At 40.2% G+C, this 16,065-nt stretch overlaps 2 protein-coding genes across 6 annotated transcripts in view; one reads left to right on the forward strand and one right to left on the reverse strand.

Annotated features, from left to right (window-relative positions):
* fndc5a (fibronectin type III domain containing 5a) overlaps positions 1-6,747 on the forward strand; it is an 83,197-nt gene extending 76,450 nt beyond the window's left edge. For 4 of the 5 annotated variants that reach the window (XM_058614814.1, XM_058614811.1, XM_058614812.1 and 1 more), the window contains 3 exons: positions 1,815-1,904; positions 2,005-2,138; positions 2,964-6,747. In XM_058614814.1, the coding sequence (XP_058470797.1) occupies positions 1,815-1,904; positions 2,005-2,138; positions 2,964-3,017 (278 nt within the window). In that variant the 3' untranslated portion in view covers positions 3,018-6,747. Of the gene's footprint in view, positions 1-1,814; positions 1,905-2,004; positions 2,201-2,963 lie in introns of all 5 variants that reach the window. The other variant, XR_009233734.1, reaches the window with a different exon arrangement.
* Positions 6,748-7,821: 1,074 nt separating this feature from the next.
* Positions 7,822-12,196, reverse strand: LOC131444843 (uncharacterized protein DDB_G0271670-like). Its single transcript, XM_058615526.1, has 6 exons — positions 12,118-12,196; positions 10,476-10,568; positions 9,440-10,206; positions 8,974-9,071; positions 8,775-8,874; positions 7,822-8,366 (listed from the first exon to the last, which is right to left on the reverse strand). The coding sequence occupies exons 1-6, from the start codon at positions 12,121-12,123 to the stop codon at positions 8,264-8,266; spliced, it is 1,167 nt and encodes a 388-aa protein (XP_058471509.1). The 5' UTR covers positions 12,124-12,196; the 3' UTR covers positions 7,822-8,263.
* Positions 12,197-16,065: the final 3,869 nt, after the last annotated feature.

A 16,065-nucleotide genomic window follows, 5' to 3' on the forward strand; every position in this document is an offset into this window, starting at 1 on the left:
ACGGCTTATACTATCGGGAAAAAATCCAACGGTTTCTGAAAGCTGAGAAGTGACATGTGAAAGCCAACTTTGTGGTTATTACGGTAATTCCACTCACGCTTTTAGCAGGAAGTCGGCAAATTGTCGAGAGTTGGAAAAAAACGCTTGTACATAGAGACAAAAACTCAAACAAATGTTTTACACTGTTCAAATTCTTACATCACATATATATGTGTATGGATATACATATATATGTTTATAAATATAAATTGTTAATACACTATTTTAGCATGCAGTACATTGGAAATAACTGCCAGATATTTAAAGTTACTCTGGAATAACTGTCTAAAATCACTTAATCGGAGGACATTTTTAAAAAAGCAGAAAAAAAAACTTATTGGTAGCTTCCATATCTTCCACACAATCATCTTTTTCTACTGCTCTGTCTGTTCCTGCATCTGAAAACCAGCTCTGTCAAGCAATACTATCAGACCTGTCTGAGGGAGCATTTGTGTGTATACAGAGGAAACACAGGGACAGGAAGCACTGTGAGTGGGTTTTGTGAGCAGTATAGAATTCAATTCTGACACTTTCCGTTGATGCTTCTTTGTATTTTCATACTTCCAACCTGGCTGCCACTGCTCGTGTGCAGTGAGGGGAAAAATGTCACCAGGCAAAATGACATGAAAACACTGCTATACTGAGTAACACAGAGAGAGTCATATGGAACTGACTGACTAAACATTTAGAGGACTGGGCTGCTGTGAAATAGTTACACCAACTCTCTGTGAGACTCAAGAACTAAGAGCAAGACACTGTCAGTGCGCAAGAACTGCATCTCTCTAAAATAAAAGCTGAACGTGCATCAATAAAACTCCTTATGTATAAAATGTCTGACACGACAAATACTGTAGCAGAAGAAAAAAACAATAAAGATGATTACAAGATGAGAAACTGCATGTGAGTGAATAAGTTGTTTGTTACTCAGCAAAAAAAAGACAAATATTGAATCCAAGAAAGAAAAGTGCTTAGTCGGCAGAAATCAAGACTAAGAGTGTAAGACAGAGCTGATGTGACTGTGGAGTCATGGGATGTATGAGCAGCAGGTGCACTGACAAAATGACTGAATTACCATGAGCAGTTAAAGTGTATCACAAAAGTTTGGAGAGACAATAAAGTGTTCACAGACTGCTGCTGAGCCTCCCTTAGGGACTGTCACTAAATGATGACTTTCCCTTTCCTTCATTTTATAAGGATTTCCTTTGGACTAAGGCTGAACAGTTAAAAAAATGCACTTCCATGTTGGAAACATCCTTGCATTAGAGGCTAGTTATACTGTATGTAAATGCAACACATTTTATATATATTACACAATGAATATTACCCTGAAGCCTCACTTTATCACTTTACTACTACATATATATATTCATTTTTTTTCATGTTCTTATGTGTTGTTGAGTCAAAGTTAAGTAGCAATAATTGTGCAGAAGTCACAAAGTTTGACCGTTTTTTCTTTTCTTTTTGTTCATGTTTGAGCCAAGTGAACTTTGAACTGTGACGTATTTCCAAATTTCACAAATTCAACCCTGATTTTATACATTTTGAGTACTTTTTGTTTTTTGTGTGTTTATAGTTTTTTTTTTTTTTTTTTTTTTCCTCTGAGATTTAAGGGTTAAACTCGGCGTCATCAACACTGTATTGATTTTGTGTAAAAATGCTCTGGATACGCCTGCCATCCACACTACAGCAGGGCAGGAAGACACTAAAATGAAACTCTACAGCCACAATGGCAGCGTGTACAGATTTATAAACATGCCACTTCTTATCTCCTTCAGACGAGGTGACGATGGAGGAAGTGGGCCAGAGCACACAGCTGAGGGCGGGGGAGCTCATCATCATCGTGGCGGTGCTGATCATGTGGGCAGGTGAGGAATCAAAGCGCTCCACGAAGCAGACTTCATTTGTGTTTCGGTGACGAGTCAGTGTTGACTGACTGTGACCTCCACTTGTTTGTTTCCCTCTCAGGTGTAATCGCTCTCTTCTGTCGCCAGTACGACATAATAAAAGACAACGAGCCCAACAACAACAAGGACAAAGCCAAAAACTCCTCAGAGTGCAGCACTCCTGAACACCCAACAGGGGGGCTGTTGCGTAGTAAGGTATAACCCACCCCCTCCTCCTCCTCTCCTCGGTCACCTTCCCCCCCAGCGGCACCGGGCAGGTGAATGATCCCGGCCACTGAAACCTCACGCCGCAAACACTCATAGTGTCATGTGAAAAATCACTGTAACTGCTTCACGCACGGCCACCATTAAGTGCATGGACTGTGCAGCATTCAGCAAACCGCTGGCTAACTCCACTGCAGTCATTGCTTCCTATGACTTGTCTTTTGATCAGCGAACAGAACCACAAACCATATCCATCTGCTGCGTTCAAACCAGAGCACCGAACAAAAGTCACACACAATCACAATACTGCTGCCACCAAACATCAATAAAACATCAATAAAACATCAAAGCCGAGGTGCATCTTCAGGTGAACTTGATCGCCGAGTTTCCACCGAGTGACGCCAGTGCAGTTCAGTGTGATGTCATCACAGGAAACAAACCCAGCACTTCCTGCTGTTTATCTCAAGACAAGCTTTGTTTGTTTTTCATTCCCAGAGTCGGAAGTGATAATTCTCTGTTGACCAATCAAATCTATGACTGAAGATTACAGATTACAGTTAAGATAGAAACAGAAAACAAACCTGAATAATTGTGTGAAAGGACTGTATTGGTATCAGACAAGAAAAAGTGGCTGAACAGCAAGCGCCAAAAGTGACTGGTCATTTTTGTTACTTTTACAACTTTTGACCATCAGAATAACTCTGCAGTAACTGCATGATGCACGGAGCTGAACTGTAGCACTTGGTGGAAACCGGCCTGATGATTCCTGTGACTGTAGCCTTCTCATACCTGTCATCTGCCTCTCTCCTCCCACAGTTCTCCAACAACAACAACAACAAGATGCCATCTGTGAACATCATTGAGGTGTGACTGCCAGGACATCTTCTCTTTATCCTACACGACATGTTCTCACAAACAAGCAGGCACTTTTTTTAAGCCTGTGAGCTTGTTAGGATGAGGCTGAGATTATGGTTCCCTCCGTGGCGCCTGCTCTCCTTTGGCACAGAGGCCTGGTGCTGAAACCGGGGGGGGGTCAGACCAGACCTGGCCGGAGCCGGAGCTGGAGCTGGAGAGACTGTGGCTGTGCTGTGCTCAATGACTACTGTACCGTGGGGAAGCAGCTGAGATTCCAGCCAAATGGCTCCGGCGGTGGAGCGGCTGCAGATAAAGAAACCCCAGGGACCAAAGCCGATAAACAGAGCCAGAGACCTTTTCACTCTCTCTCTCCCTCTGTCACGTCTTCTTTTCTTACAACCTTTTAGAGCGTTATCAACAAACACAAACGTGGACCTTTTGCCATTTTTGGGCTGCACTGAGATGCAAACCCCCCCCCCCCCGTACCTGAACCTCATTTTAACAGCCTGTTTTCCTTGTAGCACCATGTTCTCACTCAGTCAGTGATAAATGCTGTAGATCACTGTACTTTAACAAAGTGCCACCAGAGCTCCCCCGTTCTGCTTTGGGTATTTATTTATTTATTTATATTTAAATCAAAATTTAAATCCTCGACCCACCTCTCCACAAAGGGCAAACTCTTCACCGCCCTGTGGGAAGTCTTTTCATTTTGGCGGGGCTCATATTCCCACCTCAGGAAACCCAGACTCCACCTAACCCTTTTCTTTTTTTTAATTGGCCATTTCACGAGTCAGCTTTCGAGCGACTGATATTGACTGAAAATACTCACCTCACTAACACGTACAGCGTCTACAGTGAAGTCCATAACACTTTTGGTTCCCATTTGCTTTTTTGATATTCTCTTTTTACTTCTTTGCTGCTTTTAATATAGATTTCTGAAATGTTACATTCCACATTCCAGGATGAGCCCTTTAGTATTTCCTCGTGTCTTTCTCTTTGAGTGTTGATGGATTTCAAAGCATTTCTGGGCCGGGGAGGGGGAGGAGGAGGAGCCTGCCATTGATGGAGGAGTGGATTCATTTAATTAATGAACTTCAAAAAAAAAAAAAAAGGGACTGAACTCTGTGGAAGTCTGCAGAGACATGGACTAAAAGTGAAGATCCCTTTTATCAGCAATAACCGCCCTCAGTCAAGTGCAAACGCCAGGACACGAACTCTGCGGCCTCTCAGTTGAGAGGTCAACCTCCCAGCATGCAATGTTCAGATGCAGATGGAGAAACTGTGAAGGAATCAATCCCTCGTTTGTTTTCAGGTGATCGTTCCCTTGAACTTTAAGAGAAAAGTCTTTTTTGTAAAAACCTTGGTTTCTGCCAGCGAGCATGAGGAAAAAAACTAAAAACTTTTTTACGAGCCCAGTCTTTAACCCTAAGACTAACATTTGTGACGTCAACATGACAGAAGGGCTTCAGTCGACACTTTTTTCTCCTCAATTCAAAGTCAATATTTGGTTTGAAACAAAAAGGGATCAACTGTGGTTTAAAAAAAAAAGGTACTGTGATCCGTAACGGGACTTGCTTTAAGAGCGTAGATGTTGTATTTGAGGGCTGATTTAAACTCGAAAGTACTGCCTTAAAAATATCTACTATATCGTACGGTTTTGCTTCTGACTTTTGTGTCATCTGCTTTTACCCTTCACGTCATATTTAAAGTGTGGGAGACGTCACATTAATTGACGCTTTTAAAACGAGTCTAAACCTGTGGAGGGAATAAAGTGGCGTACGTGTAGATACATTTTATATCTCACTCTTGTTTGGTGGCTCTCTTGTTGGAGAGCTTTTTATGAAATGTACTGTAACAAGCAATGTGACAAATGTGCAGCCCCGTGATGAAAGAGGGCACTGTTGAAAACGTCCATGGAGCTTTTTGTTTGTTTTTGGTTTAATTTATGAGCTCTTTCATCACATTCTACTGACGTGTATTTCTATTACATTATATCCTTGTGGTGTTTATGTGCAATAGGGGCGAAAAAAAATAATATCTTTTTTTACTAAGTAGTTATTTCAAAAGAAAAATCTGCCAGATTTGAAATAATCATCCACATAAAAGTGACAAACGACCTCGCTGACGAGTCATTTGTTGTAAACAGACGACTGCAGATTACAGCGCCCACAGACAAACGTGGAGTGGAGGGAAATCCATTAAAGGCAGGTAAGAGAGCAATGAAGGTTACGGTTGGGTAGAGTGGGTAGAATGACTAATGCAGTGGAAGGCTTTTATCACTCCCTTCCACTCGCCACCCCTCTCCCTCTCAAAACTCAGATTGTTGTCCTCCCATAAGCACTTATTCATGTCAGAGGCTTTTTAAACGTTTTCCTGAACGTAAACGTCCTCTCCGACTAATCAACCCAGACTTCTAAGCCGTTGCCCGGCCAAAACTATGAAAGCGTGTTCTGCTGCGTAACCCACAGCGATCAACGCCTCAAAAAAAACTTCCTATATGCAGCTGAAGGCTGAATCTCTTTCCCCCCGGGAACACTGGACTCTCCAAATCGAGAGGTATCCATCCGCACGGAAACAGATAACGATGATCGTCTCCGCAGATTTCTTTGAACTGTGGCCACCTTCATTTAACTCCAAAACTGTAGCTCACACAACATAAAAGGTTTTCACTTCACAGTGGGGCTGCAACTTGTCCTCAAATGTTTTGTCCACAAACCAAAGATATTCAGTTTAGTGTCATAAAAGGAGCAGAGAACGAATAAACGTTCAAGAGGCTGAAATAATCAATTATTTATTAATCAATTAACCGAGTTGTCATGTCTTCAAATGATGGCATCCTCTGTTGCCAATGTGAATAACATATCCCTTATTAATGATTTAGATGTAGGGCTTATTTATTTATATGGCCGTCTATTGTCCAATACCACTCCTAAAGGAATAGTTTGACATTTTAGAAACTACATTTATGATGTACGCACGTTGATTTGGAGTTAATAAAAACAATAGCTCACCACTTTCATATCTGTATGAGGCTAAAACCATCAGTCACACATTTCTCCTGCAACCAGGCTCATGTCAATACCACTGTTGTCCACTCATGCATACGCTTTAGCATCTATTTTCCTCTAACTGGGAACATACTTTACAAAAGTGACGTCGCGCTGTACTGGAAAAGCCAGATTGAGACCACACTTATAGTGAGAATTAGGCTCATTTCCCCACAGACTTCCATTCAAATCAGAATAAGGCTCTTTCTGCGTGGAGTTTGCATGTTCTCCACGTGTGTGCGTGGCTTTACTCCAGTTTCCTCCCACAGTCCAAAACATGCACTAAACCATGCCCTTGTGATGGACTGGCGACCTGTCCAGGGTGTGACCCCCAGTTTCCGCCCTTACGTCAGCTGGGATTGGTGCCATGTGGAGGATAAAGCAGTAGACGAGTAAATGAGTGTTTAAATAAACTGCTACTTCTATCCTTGGCTTCACTTTTCAAACCAGACAACGGAGTTGGTCTTTGTGCTAAGCTATGCTGAGAAGGCTCTGGCTGGAGCTGAATCGCTCAAATGAGCCAAACGGATGGATTCCTTGTATGCTTCTTAAAAAGGAAACCCTGAATAAGCATCAATCAATCCATCTTCTTACGCTTTAACCTCCACTGGAGGGTCACATAATCATATAAGGGGGTCATATAATCAATGTGCTGTGAGGGGGTAATTTGGTAGAAGGAGCAGTGGAGAACATCTGGACGTCCACACATGACACACTGAGGACTTCTCTCAAACCACTTTGTGTAAACTATACAATGGCTGAAAAATACTCTACAGAGCTGTGAGGGGTGATTTGGTGGCGTGATACCGGGACAGTAAAGACACACAGGATTTTTTCAAAAACAACTTACACCATGTGTATTTTGTATTAGTCTAGAAACACGCCTGGAGGTTTCCGTCACGGGGGTCATTGAAATATAGGACTAAAGATCCACAGAGAAGCATGGTTTAGGAAAAAAAATGAACTGCTTTATTAGCGCTATCATGTTTATATTCATTGTATGAAGTGTGCAGCAGTTATTGCTTAATGAGGGCTAGCATGGTTAAATTATTATGCACAAGGTTACACAAACTTCTATTACGAAGAGTACGGTGTATGCTTACTTGTGTATGCTTCAATAAAATATGTAATATTTTCCACAAAGGCCTGTTTTTCATCTTAATTGGGAACCATAACTGGAAAGTGGAACAAAATTGATTTTTTTTAAAACATGTTTTTTTATATGTATAATATAGAGACACTGGGTATTTCTGTGTTTAAAAACAAGATAAAAACTAAACTAAATCTGAGCAAAAAGGTACTCATAACAAGTGAGATTATCTGTCCATGCAGCAAGATAATTTCACTTGACAAGATTTCTTGAATTAAGATTGTTAAATCTACAAATAAGGATGTCTAGAGATGTATTTAGAAGGCTTAAAATAAGCAGCAAATGCTAGTTAAGATAATACTTTAAAAGTAACTTTTACAGCCTGAAAAATAAGTTAAATATAAGCAATTATATCTTTTGGGTTTTATTAGCAAAATTAAGATGAAGATTTAAATATACATATATATATATTAAATTTAGAGAAAAAAATTCTCAAGCTAAGAAGTTGTACTTTAAAACTGTTATTACAGTCATTTCACTCACGCTGTTGCAGGAAGTTGGCGAATCAGCGTCTTTGTCACCAGTGCGGAGAGAGTTGGAAAACGCCTGTACATAATTTCCATTTTTTTGGCCTGTTTTTGGACAGTGAGACAAAAACTCAAACACATGTTATTTTAAATGTTTTATACTGTTCAAATATCAAATGTAACACACAAAATCTGGTGAATGCACACCTACACCACTTTTTTTTTTTTTTTTTCATATAAAATTGTTAATACACTATTTCAGCATGCAGTGAATTGTGAATAACTGCCAGATATTGACAGTTATTCAGGAAAACTTTGCAAAAGTGCTTAACTCACAAGACATTTTCTGGCCCTTTTATGGTTAAAATAAGCAAAACAAAGTCCAGACGGACATTTTGTTTGAGGTCAAGGGTCAGACATTATTTGAATTATCAAAACTTATTATTATAAAATTATTAAAACATGCAATTTATATATACAACTCACATAGAGAGAAACATGCAAAAAAAGTGACAAACTGCAAACACACACACGCACACACACACCAGAAAATTAAACTGAGAAAGAAAGTGCAAAAGGTCGTGTGAGACTATGTCTTCAGGGACTTTTGGAAAAGCGAGCGTGGGTTTTTAAGTTGTTTTCCTGCCAGTCCGATAGGGACATCTTTGGGGTTGTGTTGCCAAAGTGCCTTTGGTAGTTCCTGAAAAGAAGCACAGATCTCTGAGCCACGCTTCCCATTGCCACTGGATGTGTGTGTGCGCGTGTGCAGCACGTGTCTAACTGCACGGCTGCTGCAGAGCTGCAACTGTATGACGCAGTGTTTGCATTTGAAGCCAACCCTAAATAAATCAACCTCTGTACTTAAACAAACACCAGGACTGTGTTGTATGACACGGTGCATCTGCTGCACCTTTAAATAGTTTATTTAAGATCAAAAAGCCTTGTAGTGCTTTTACTTACTTACTTACTTACTTAAACAGGCACAGAACTTGCTTTCACATAGTTGACAGCACATGTAACAGTATCATTCGGGTGATAAAAAGCTGAAAAGCGAGACAGTTCTGCCATGCAGCCCGATTGTTAAGAACCTCAGTAAGAAATGCTTTACCTGCGTGTGAGGTCAGACGGATGCCGCCACTGACTGTCATTTGCTCCTGGCGTCTGTTCAGTCACGTGGTTCATCAGCGTGAAGAGCTCGGACATGACATCTTGTGAAAACACACACAACGAAAAAGGGAAACAACATTCCTTGTTCAGGTAAAACAGGTTTTGTTATAAAGATTTCTGGTGAATCTCTTTCTTCTCACCTTGGACTCCTGGATTCTCTTTTATGTGTCTGGTGACCGAGCGCACATAACACTGTTTTTCACTCTCCCAGTCAAACTCCCTGTTAAAGACCTCTGGCCTGAAAGAGAATAACACATGCATGTAGACTCTCTCGACTGCAGCACACCATACACGACAACTCGTTTCTCTGAGAGCAGTGTTTGAATACATTAAATGCGAATGCATTGTGGATCAACACGGGCCTGTAGTCACTGATGACTGATGACAAAAACAGCAAAAACATGACACAATAATCAAATAATCAGTCACAGACACACTGCATTTATGTTTTTACATGTGTATGTGTTTAATATTATATACAAACCAGTGTGTACTCACTGTGACCATGTTTATTACTGTTGTACTGTAAGTGTTATCATTAGCTGCTTGGCACATTGTGTTGAAAATAGTTATACTGCCACCTAGTGGTAAAAAACAGTGTACTACCTTCGTCTTTTGCCCCTGCAGGAGGCTTTCAGTTTTGGTGGTGTTGCTTCTGTTTTAGTGCTGCTGCTGCTGCTCCTGCTGTAAGTGCTGCTGAAGACTCCACTGCTAAGGGAGTTTCCACCACTACTGCTGCTGCTGCTGCTGCTGCTGCTGCTGAAAATGCTAAGGGAGTTTCCACCACTACTGCTACTGCTGCTGCTGCTGCTGCCAGTTGAAGTGCTGGTGGCCCTGCTGCTGCTGCTGCTGCTGCTGGAAGTGCTGGTAGTGCTGCTGAAAACTTCACTGCTAAGGGAGTTTCCACCACTGCTGCTGCTGCTGTTGCTGCCAGTTGAAGTGCTGGTGGCCCTGCTGCTGCTGCTGCTGCTGCTGCTGCTGCTGCTGCTGCTGCTGCTGCTGCTGCAAGTGCTGGTAGTGCTGCTGAAGACTCCATTGCTAAGGGAGGTTCCAGCACTGCTGCTGCTGCTGCTTCCAACTGCCCCACTATCACTGCTGCTGCTTCCGATTGTTCCACCACTGCGGCTGCTGCTGCTTCTGACTGCTCCGCTACCACTGCTTCCGACTGTTCTGCCGACGCTGCTTCCGACTGTTCTGCCGCCGCTGCTTCCGACTGTTCTGCCGCCGCTGCTTCCGACTGTTCTGCCGCCGCTGCCTCCGACTGTTCTGCCGACGCTGCGTCCGACTGTTCTGCCGCCGCTGCCTCCGACTGTTCTGCCGCCGCTGCTTCCGACTGTTCTGCCGCCGCTGGGATCTATAATAACTGATTTCAGCTTGAAACAGCAGGTTGTAGATGTGAGCATACGGTACAAAATGAGCAACAGGATATTTTTCTTCGCATTATGGTTACAGAAACTTAAAAGTCATACATAGAAGACTGTTGTACAAATGTGTAAAGGAAAGTTTAAAGTTTCTCAGATTAAAGAAGGTACAGTGTAACATTAATGGTGTAATGACAGAAAATTGATTATACTACCAATTTTAGTATGAATGTATATAAATGGTTTGGATGTCAATGTTTAGAATAAGATTGTATATGTACATTACGGAGGATGCCATTGTGCGCCACCATGTTTCTACAGACAAACCAGCTTGGCGGTGCATTTTGCAGCAGAAGTTTTCCTTTCATCCATGTCTGTGAAAGAAAAAAAACACAATCTGATCATACAGTTAAATACTAACAGTTGATCCATAATTTAGCCAAAACAATAAGATAAATAACCGAGCAATAATAATAATAATATACACCTAAATGACACGTAATATGGAGATTTTATTTGTACAAATCACATATCTTATGTCACCAGTAGCAGATAATTAAATAGTTTCTGCTTATTAGATGTTACATGGAATCCCAAGTGTTTAACACATAATAATGAATGAACTCATGTTTTAATAGTCATTTTATTTCAGATCGTATGTACAGACCAAATGCTTTGGTCCCTTTCCTAGTGAGACCATTCACAATCACATACGAACACAGTGGTGATGAAACTGGGGCTGCAACTAACCACTATTTTCATAATCGATTGATCTGTCCATTATTTTCTCAAGTTATCACTTGGTCCATAAAATGTCAGAACATTTTCATCAGTGTTTGTCAGTTTTAATGATTTCTTTGTCGTTTGGAGCAAAGAAACCATAAAATATTTAAATTTAAGACGTTGAGAAATCAGAAAACTTGTTTTAATTCCTTTAAAAACACGAGTGATTGTTTCAGTCCTAGATTAATCCTATACAAAAGACAAATTTAAGTCTAGTGGGGCTTTCAGGTAACATTTAAGGGAAAAATACAACTGTCTAATATAATTTTGTAAACATGTTTCTTGCCTATTAGCTTCTCTTTTGGCACAGAATTGGACTCGTTTGAAACCACATATTTTATTGTCATTGCACTTAAGTTTAAGGGTTGTCATTTTAATTCAAATGAACAAATTAGAGATTAAGGTCATCTTGTTGCACCACACAGGAGAAGCTCTCCTCCTACTATTTAGTTTTAATAAGGTACTTTTTTCACTAAGGTTGAAATAATTACTCGAATAATGGATTATTAATCAATTACTAAATGAATGGTCAACTATTTTACATTAATATAACAAGATTTCTGATCGTTTCAGCTTCTTAAATGTGAACATTTTCTTTAAGAACCATTTGAGAACATCATCATTTCCAGGTTGGACAAACACTAATTTTTCTACGTTTTACCGACCAAACGGTTAGAGAAACTACTGTTATGCATTATGTTTAACTGTAGACGTAAAAAACTTCTTTACTTGAGTGGAAGTTAAAAAAATCTACAGATTTTATGACACAAAACGGACACAAACGGACGTCATGTTCAAAAACACGCGGTATTTTACCAGTTTTCAAATTTCTCAGACGAGCAAACTAGTGTTCGTGTTCAATGGTTCTTTCCGTTGTTCGCCCAAACGCACACACTTCTGTCTAAAACGTCTGAATTCCTGTGTTAAATCAAGAAAACACACCGTGAACGCAGTGAAAAGTGATTCTGAACGACGAGCCTAGCAAGTCAGGCGACGGCTAACAGTGGCTAGCTAACTGACGTAACTTTTATTAAGAAAGAAAATCGCGTGTCAACAGAACGTTTAACGAAGTTCCGTGTCAGGCAACTTCTTTGACACTCTAAAGCCGTTCGAATGTGTGCCGGGATGAAATCAACTCACCGCCATTGTCAGATTTTTGAGCCGCAGCTTCAGCCCCACACACACACACACACACAGGTTCCGTTCTGAAGTCCCAGCGCGCGCGCACACAGGTGTATCAAGACGTTAAGTGGGCGTGTTCAAAATAACCTTCAGGTGCTAGTCAAGTATCATAGATCTGACGCAGATAGATAGTTATATATGCACTGTTTGATCATCTTTTTGAATTAAAAAGTACTAATGTGAAGCTTTTAATTTGTAATTCCTCGAAAAAGTGCACAGTTAAAATGTGTGATTTCCAGTATTCTAGTAGTCATAAATGTCCTGAACACAACCTGGTCAGTCTTGTCCAGGACCTATGGACAATTTTGCTAAATTTATTGCATATAACTGTAACTTTGACAGTGTTTTCTATTAAAAAAAGTGCAAATGTGAGACTTTTAACTTGACATTTCTCTAAAAGTGTACAATACAAAATGTCTGATTTCAATTTTGCCAGTAGTCATATATGTGCTGAACACAACCTGGTCAGTTTTGTCCAGAACTTGTTGCAATTTTTTTTTTTTTATTACATCTCAAAGTTGATCATTTTTTTCAACTAAAAAGTCCTAATGTGAGACTTTTAATTTCAAATGTACAGTATGGTAGTAGCCATAGATGTCCTGAACACAACCTAGTCAGTCTTGTCCAGAACTTGTTGCAAATTGTATTTTTATTACATCTCAAAATTGATCATTTTTTTCAACTAAAAAGTCCTAATGTGAGACTTTTAATTTCAAATGTACAGTATGGTAGTAGCCATAGATGTCCTGAACACAACCTAGTCAGTCTTGTCCAGAACTTATGGAGAATTGTGTTTCGAAACACAAAGTTGATCATTTTTCTGATTAAAAAGTCCTAATCTGAGACTTTTGAGTCTGGATTTTTTTTTTTGTTCAAGCTCCATATAAGTCAGTGCTCCTCTGGCGGTCCAGGACTGATCGATGATACACATGACAACATTTGAAATGAAAAAAATGTATCCCTAATGTACATGAAAGATAAAACTATTATCTACACTATTATTAATGACGTGTATTTGTTAAAAATGCTTGTGATTACAAACAGCAAGATTTTACACAAATGGTAAATGTCTTTGGAAAAGGTTTGCAATCACAATTACGTCATAATTAATAATGAACACTTTTATCATGTTAATTAATATGTGCCTCATATACAGTATGTATACACGCATGCCTCATGATATTTATACTACCAAAGGTAAAAACTGCCACTGCCACATTTTTGTTTGTTTTTGTTGGTAACATACAGCAGGTTGGCAGGAGCAAATATTAAGAGTTCATTGTGTCTCCTGAACAACCTTTTTTTCTCTCTCTTGGCAGTGGAAGTCCCCTCTGAAATGTCCCCAGGGCCCTTCTTCATGTCTCACATACATGCTGTACATGTGTCTTCCTCATACGTTTCCTCCTTCTGTCTTGACATCAAACTTATCGCTTGACAACTTGGCAACATGACATCTAAAGGCTGCTAGTCATTTGGAGAATGAACCTGTTTGATAATGGTTTAAATGTAAAGGATATTTGTCTATTTTGAGACCAGTGTTTTAAGATATTTCATCTCTTCACTTTTTATTCCCTGCTTCCTCTTTTCATGGCAAGTAATATGTGCCACATATACAGTATGTATACACACATGCCTCATGATATTTATACGACCAAAGGAAAAACTGCCTTTGTGAACACAAACTGTGTAACTGTTAGTTATGGCTGTGAAAATGAAATGCGTTAATAGACGTGACTAAGGGAGCGTACAGCCGCAGGGTAAATTCCCTCTGAAAGTTTTCCAATCGCAGTCACAATGATTTACGATGTGCTTCACCCAGTCAGGTCTGCAGGTAACATGATCTCCAGTTAAAGACTAACAGATGACAAGAAGAATCTATTAGTGTCTGTGTGTTCTTGTATCTTTGTGATGATCCAAAACATTTAGACAAAGTGGGGGCATTTTTGTGGAATGTGTTCAAGACAGGACGCTCTCTCTCCTTTTGATTTATGTGACACTTCCCTGCTGGAAAAAAAGCCAGCATAGACCAGCATAGTTTCCATGCTGGTCTATGCTGGTTTATGCTGGTCCATGCTGGTCTATGCTGGTTTATACTGGTCCATGCTGGTTTGGTGCTAAAAAGTTTTAATGCTACATTTTTGGTGATTTTTGTTGTTGTTGTTAGTGTTCATTTTGTTTCCATTGAATCTTTGCGAACACAAACTCTGTAACTGTTAGTTGTGGCTCTGAAAATGAACAGTTTTGACTGTTTTAGTAACTGTTTTGGACGTGACTGAGGGAGCATACAGCAGCAGCAGCAGCAGTGTCTGTGTGTTCAAGAATGTGCTCAAGACAGCATTCCCCCCCCCCCCCCCCCCTCTCATTTACGGGACACCGCCCTGCTGGTCTATGCTGGTACAGTTACAGTTTGTTTAACCTGAGGAAACAAACGTCTGTGTGATGTCACTTTCATCCCACAGCCACATTTTCAAATTTTAAAGCCACATTTTTGCAGCAGGTTTGTGGGAGCAAACATTAAGAGTTCATTGTGTCTGCTGAACAACTTTTTTTCTCTCTCTCACTTGGCAGTGAAAGTCCCCTCTGAAACGTTTCCAGGGCTGCGTTATGCACAGTGAACAGAACTCATGAACAACTGCAGGGGTCAACTAACCAGTCAGGACAGCAGTGAGCAAATAAAGGGTCAATCACACACATTTACAACAGAACCGGCAGTGACCCGCTCAGCCAGGTGAGCCACACCCTTTAGATGACACATACACTATAATTTATACCCACAGTTGTCTTACTGATACTGATCTATTATCTAAAGACCATATTTAGCCTCACATACCACACATATCACAGTATTGTTTCTTTATGTTTAAACGCACAGTTTATAAAGAGGCTATAAGAATGTGCAATATACAGGTTTCTATTATTTTCTTTTTTCAGCACAACATAGACAATCTGATAAAAACAAACAATTACTTCACCAATTATATAAACACACAACACATAAGAAGATGAAAAAATGAATATGTGACCTATGAACACACACCAAGATGTCCATATAAGGAGTTCCCATGGCAAATTACCAAGGGTTAGAAGCCTAACAGAGCTCTGTCCTTACGTCAGTCAAACCGGTCCTTCTCTTTCCTTATACAGGTTACAGTTTTACAATGCAAAGCATTGGATTATTGTGTGTGTGTGTGTGTACCTCATGTTGTGGTGACCTAATAATATAAATATAAAAATAGACTTTGTCTTTGTTATGGGGAAGAAAAATGAAGACCTTATAACATAGATGTCTACATTTGCCACATGTCTTTTGTCTTTTTTCTCTGAAATGAAATATGCTCTATACATAAACTTGCCTTGCACTGTGTTTCATTTAAATCTTATTGGCTGCATCTTGTCCATTGACACGCTGCTGCTGTTGTTGCATAATCATTTCCCGTAACTCACTCAAACATCTGAAAGGTCTGAACCTTGAAGAAGGGGCCAAATCACGAGTTACTGTATAAACACGACTGGCTCAACAAACCTCAGCAGCTGCCATTGTCATGGAGACTACCGGACAGTTTCCTCTCAGATAATGACTCACAGCTCTTACCAAAAACCTGGCAGCCCGTCTCTCTACTTGTCTAAATGTCTGTCCCGCCTATGAAATTGTCTTTCCTCAGCTCACACGACCCAAACAATAATGTAGTTTCTTACCGTTACTGTGGCGTCACGAGCAGAAGTGTTATCTGAACACATGCATGAGTCATCCTCATGATTGTGTAACACCTGCATATCCACCACAGTGACGGTTTTGTCACTTTATAAACTTAAATAAGTTATTTCATTAACAACCTATGACTTTCTCATATTGTGTGAGTAAACAGTGACCTCCATGTGAATCTTTAAACAAACTTCCCTTTCTCA

Source organism: Solea solea, chromosome 18 (genome assembly GCF_958295425.1).
Source record: "Solea solea chromosome 18, fSolSol10.1, whole genome shotgun sequence".
NCBI lineage: Eukaryota > Metazoa > Chordata > Actinopteri > Pleuronectiformes > Soleidae > Solea > Solea solea.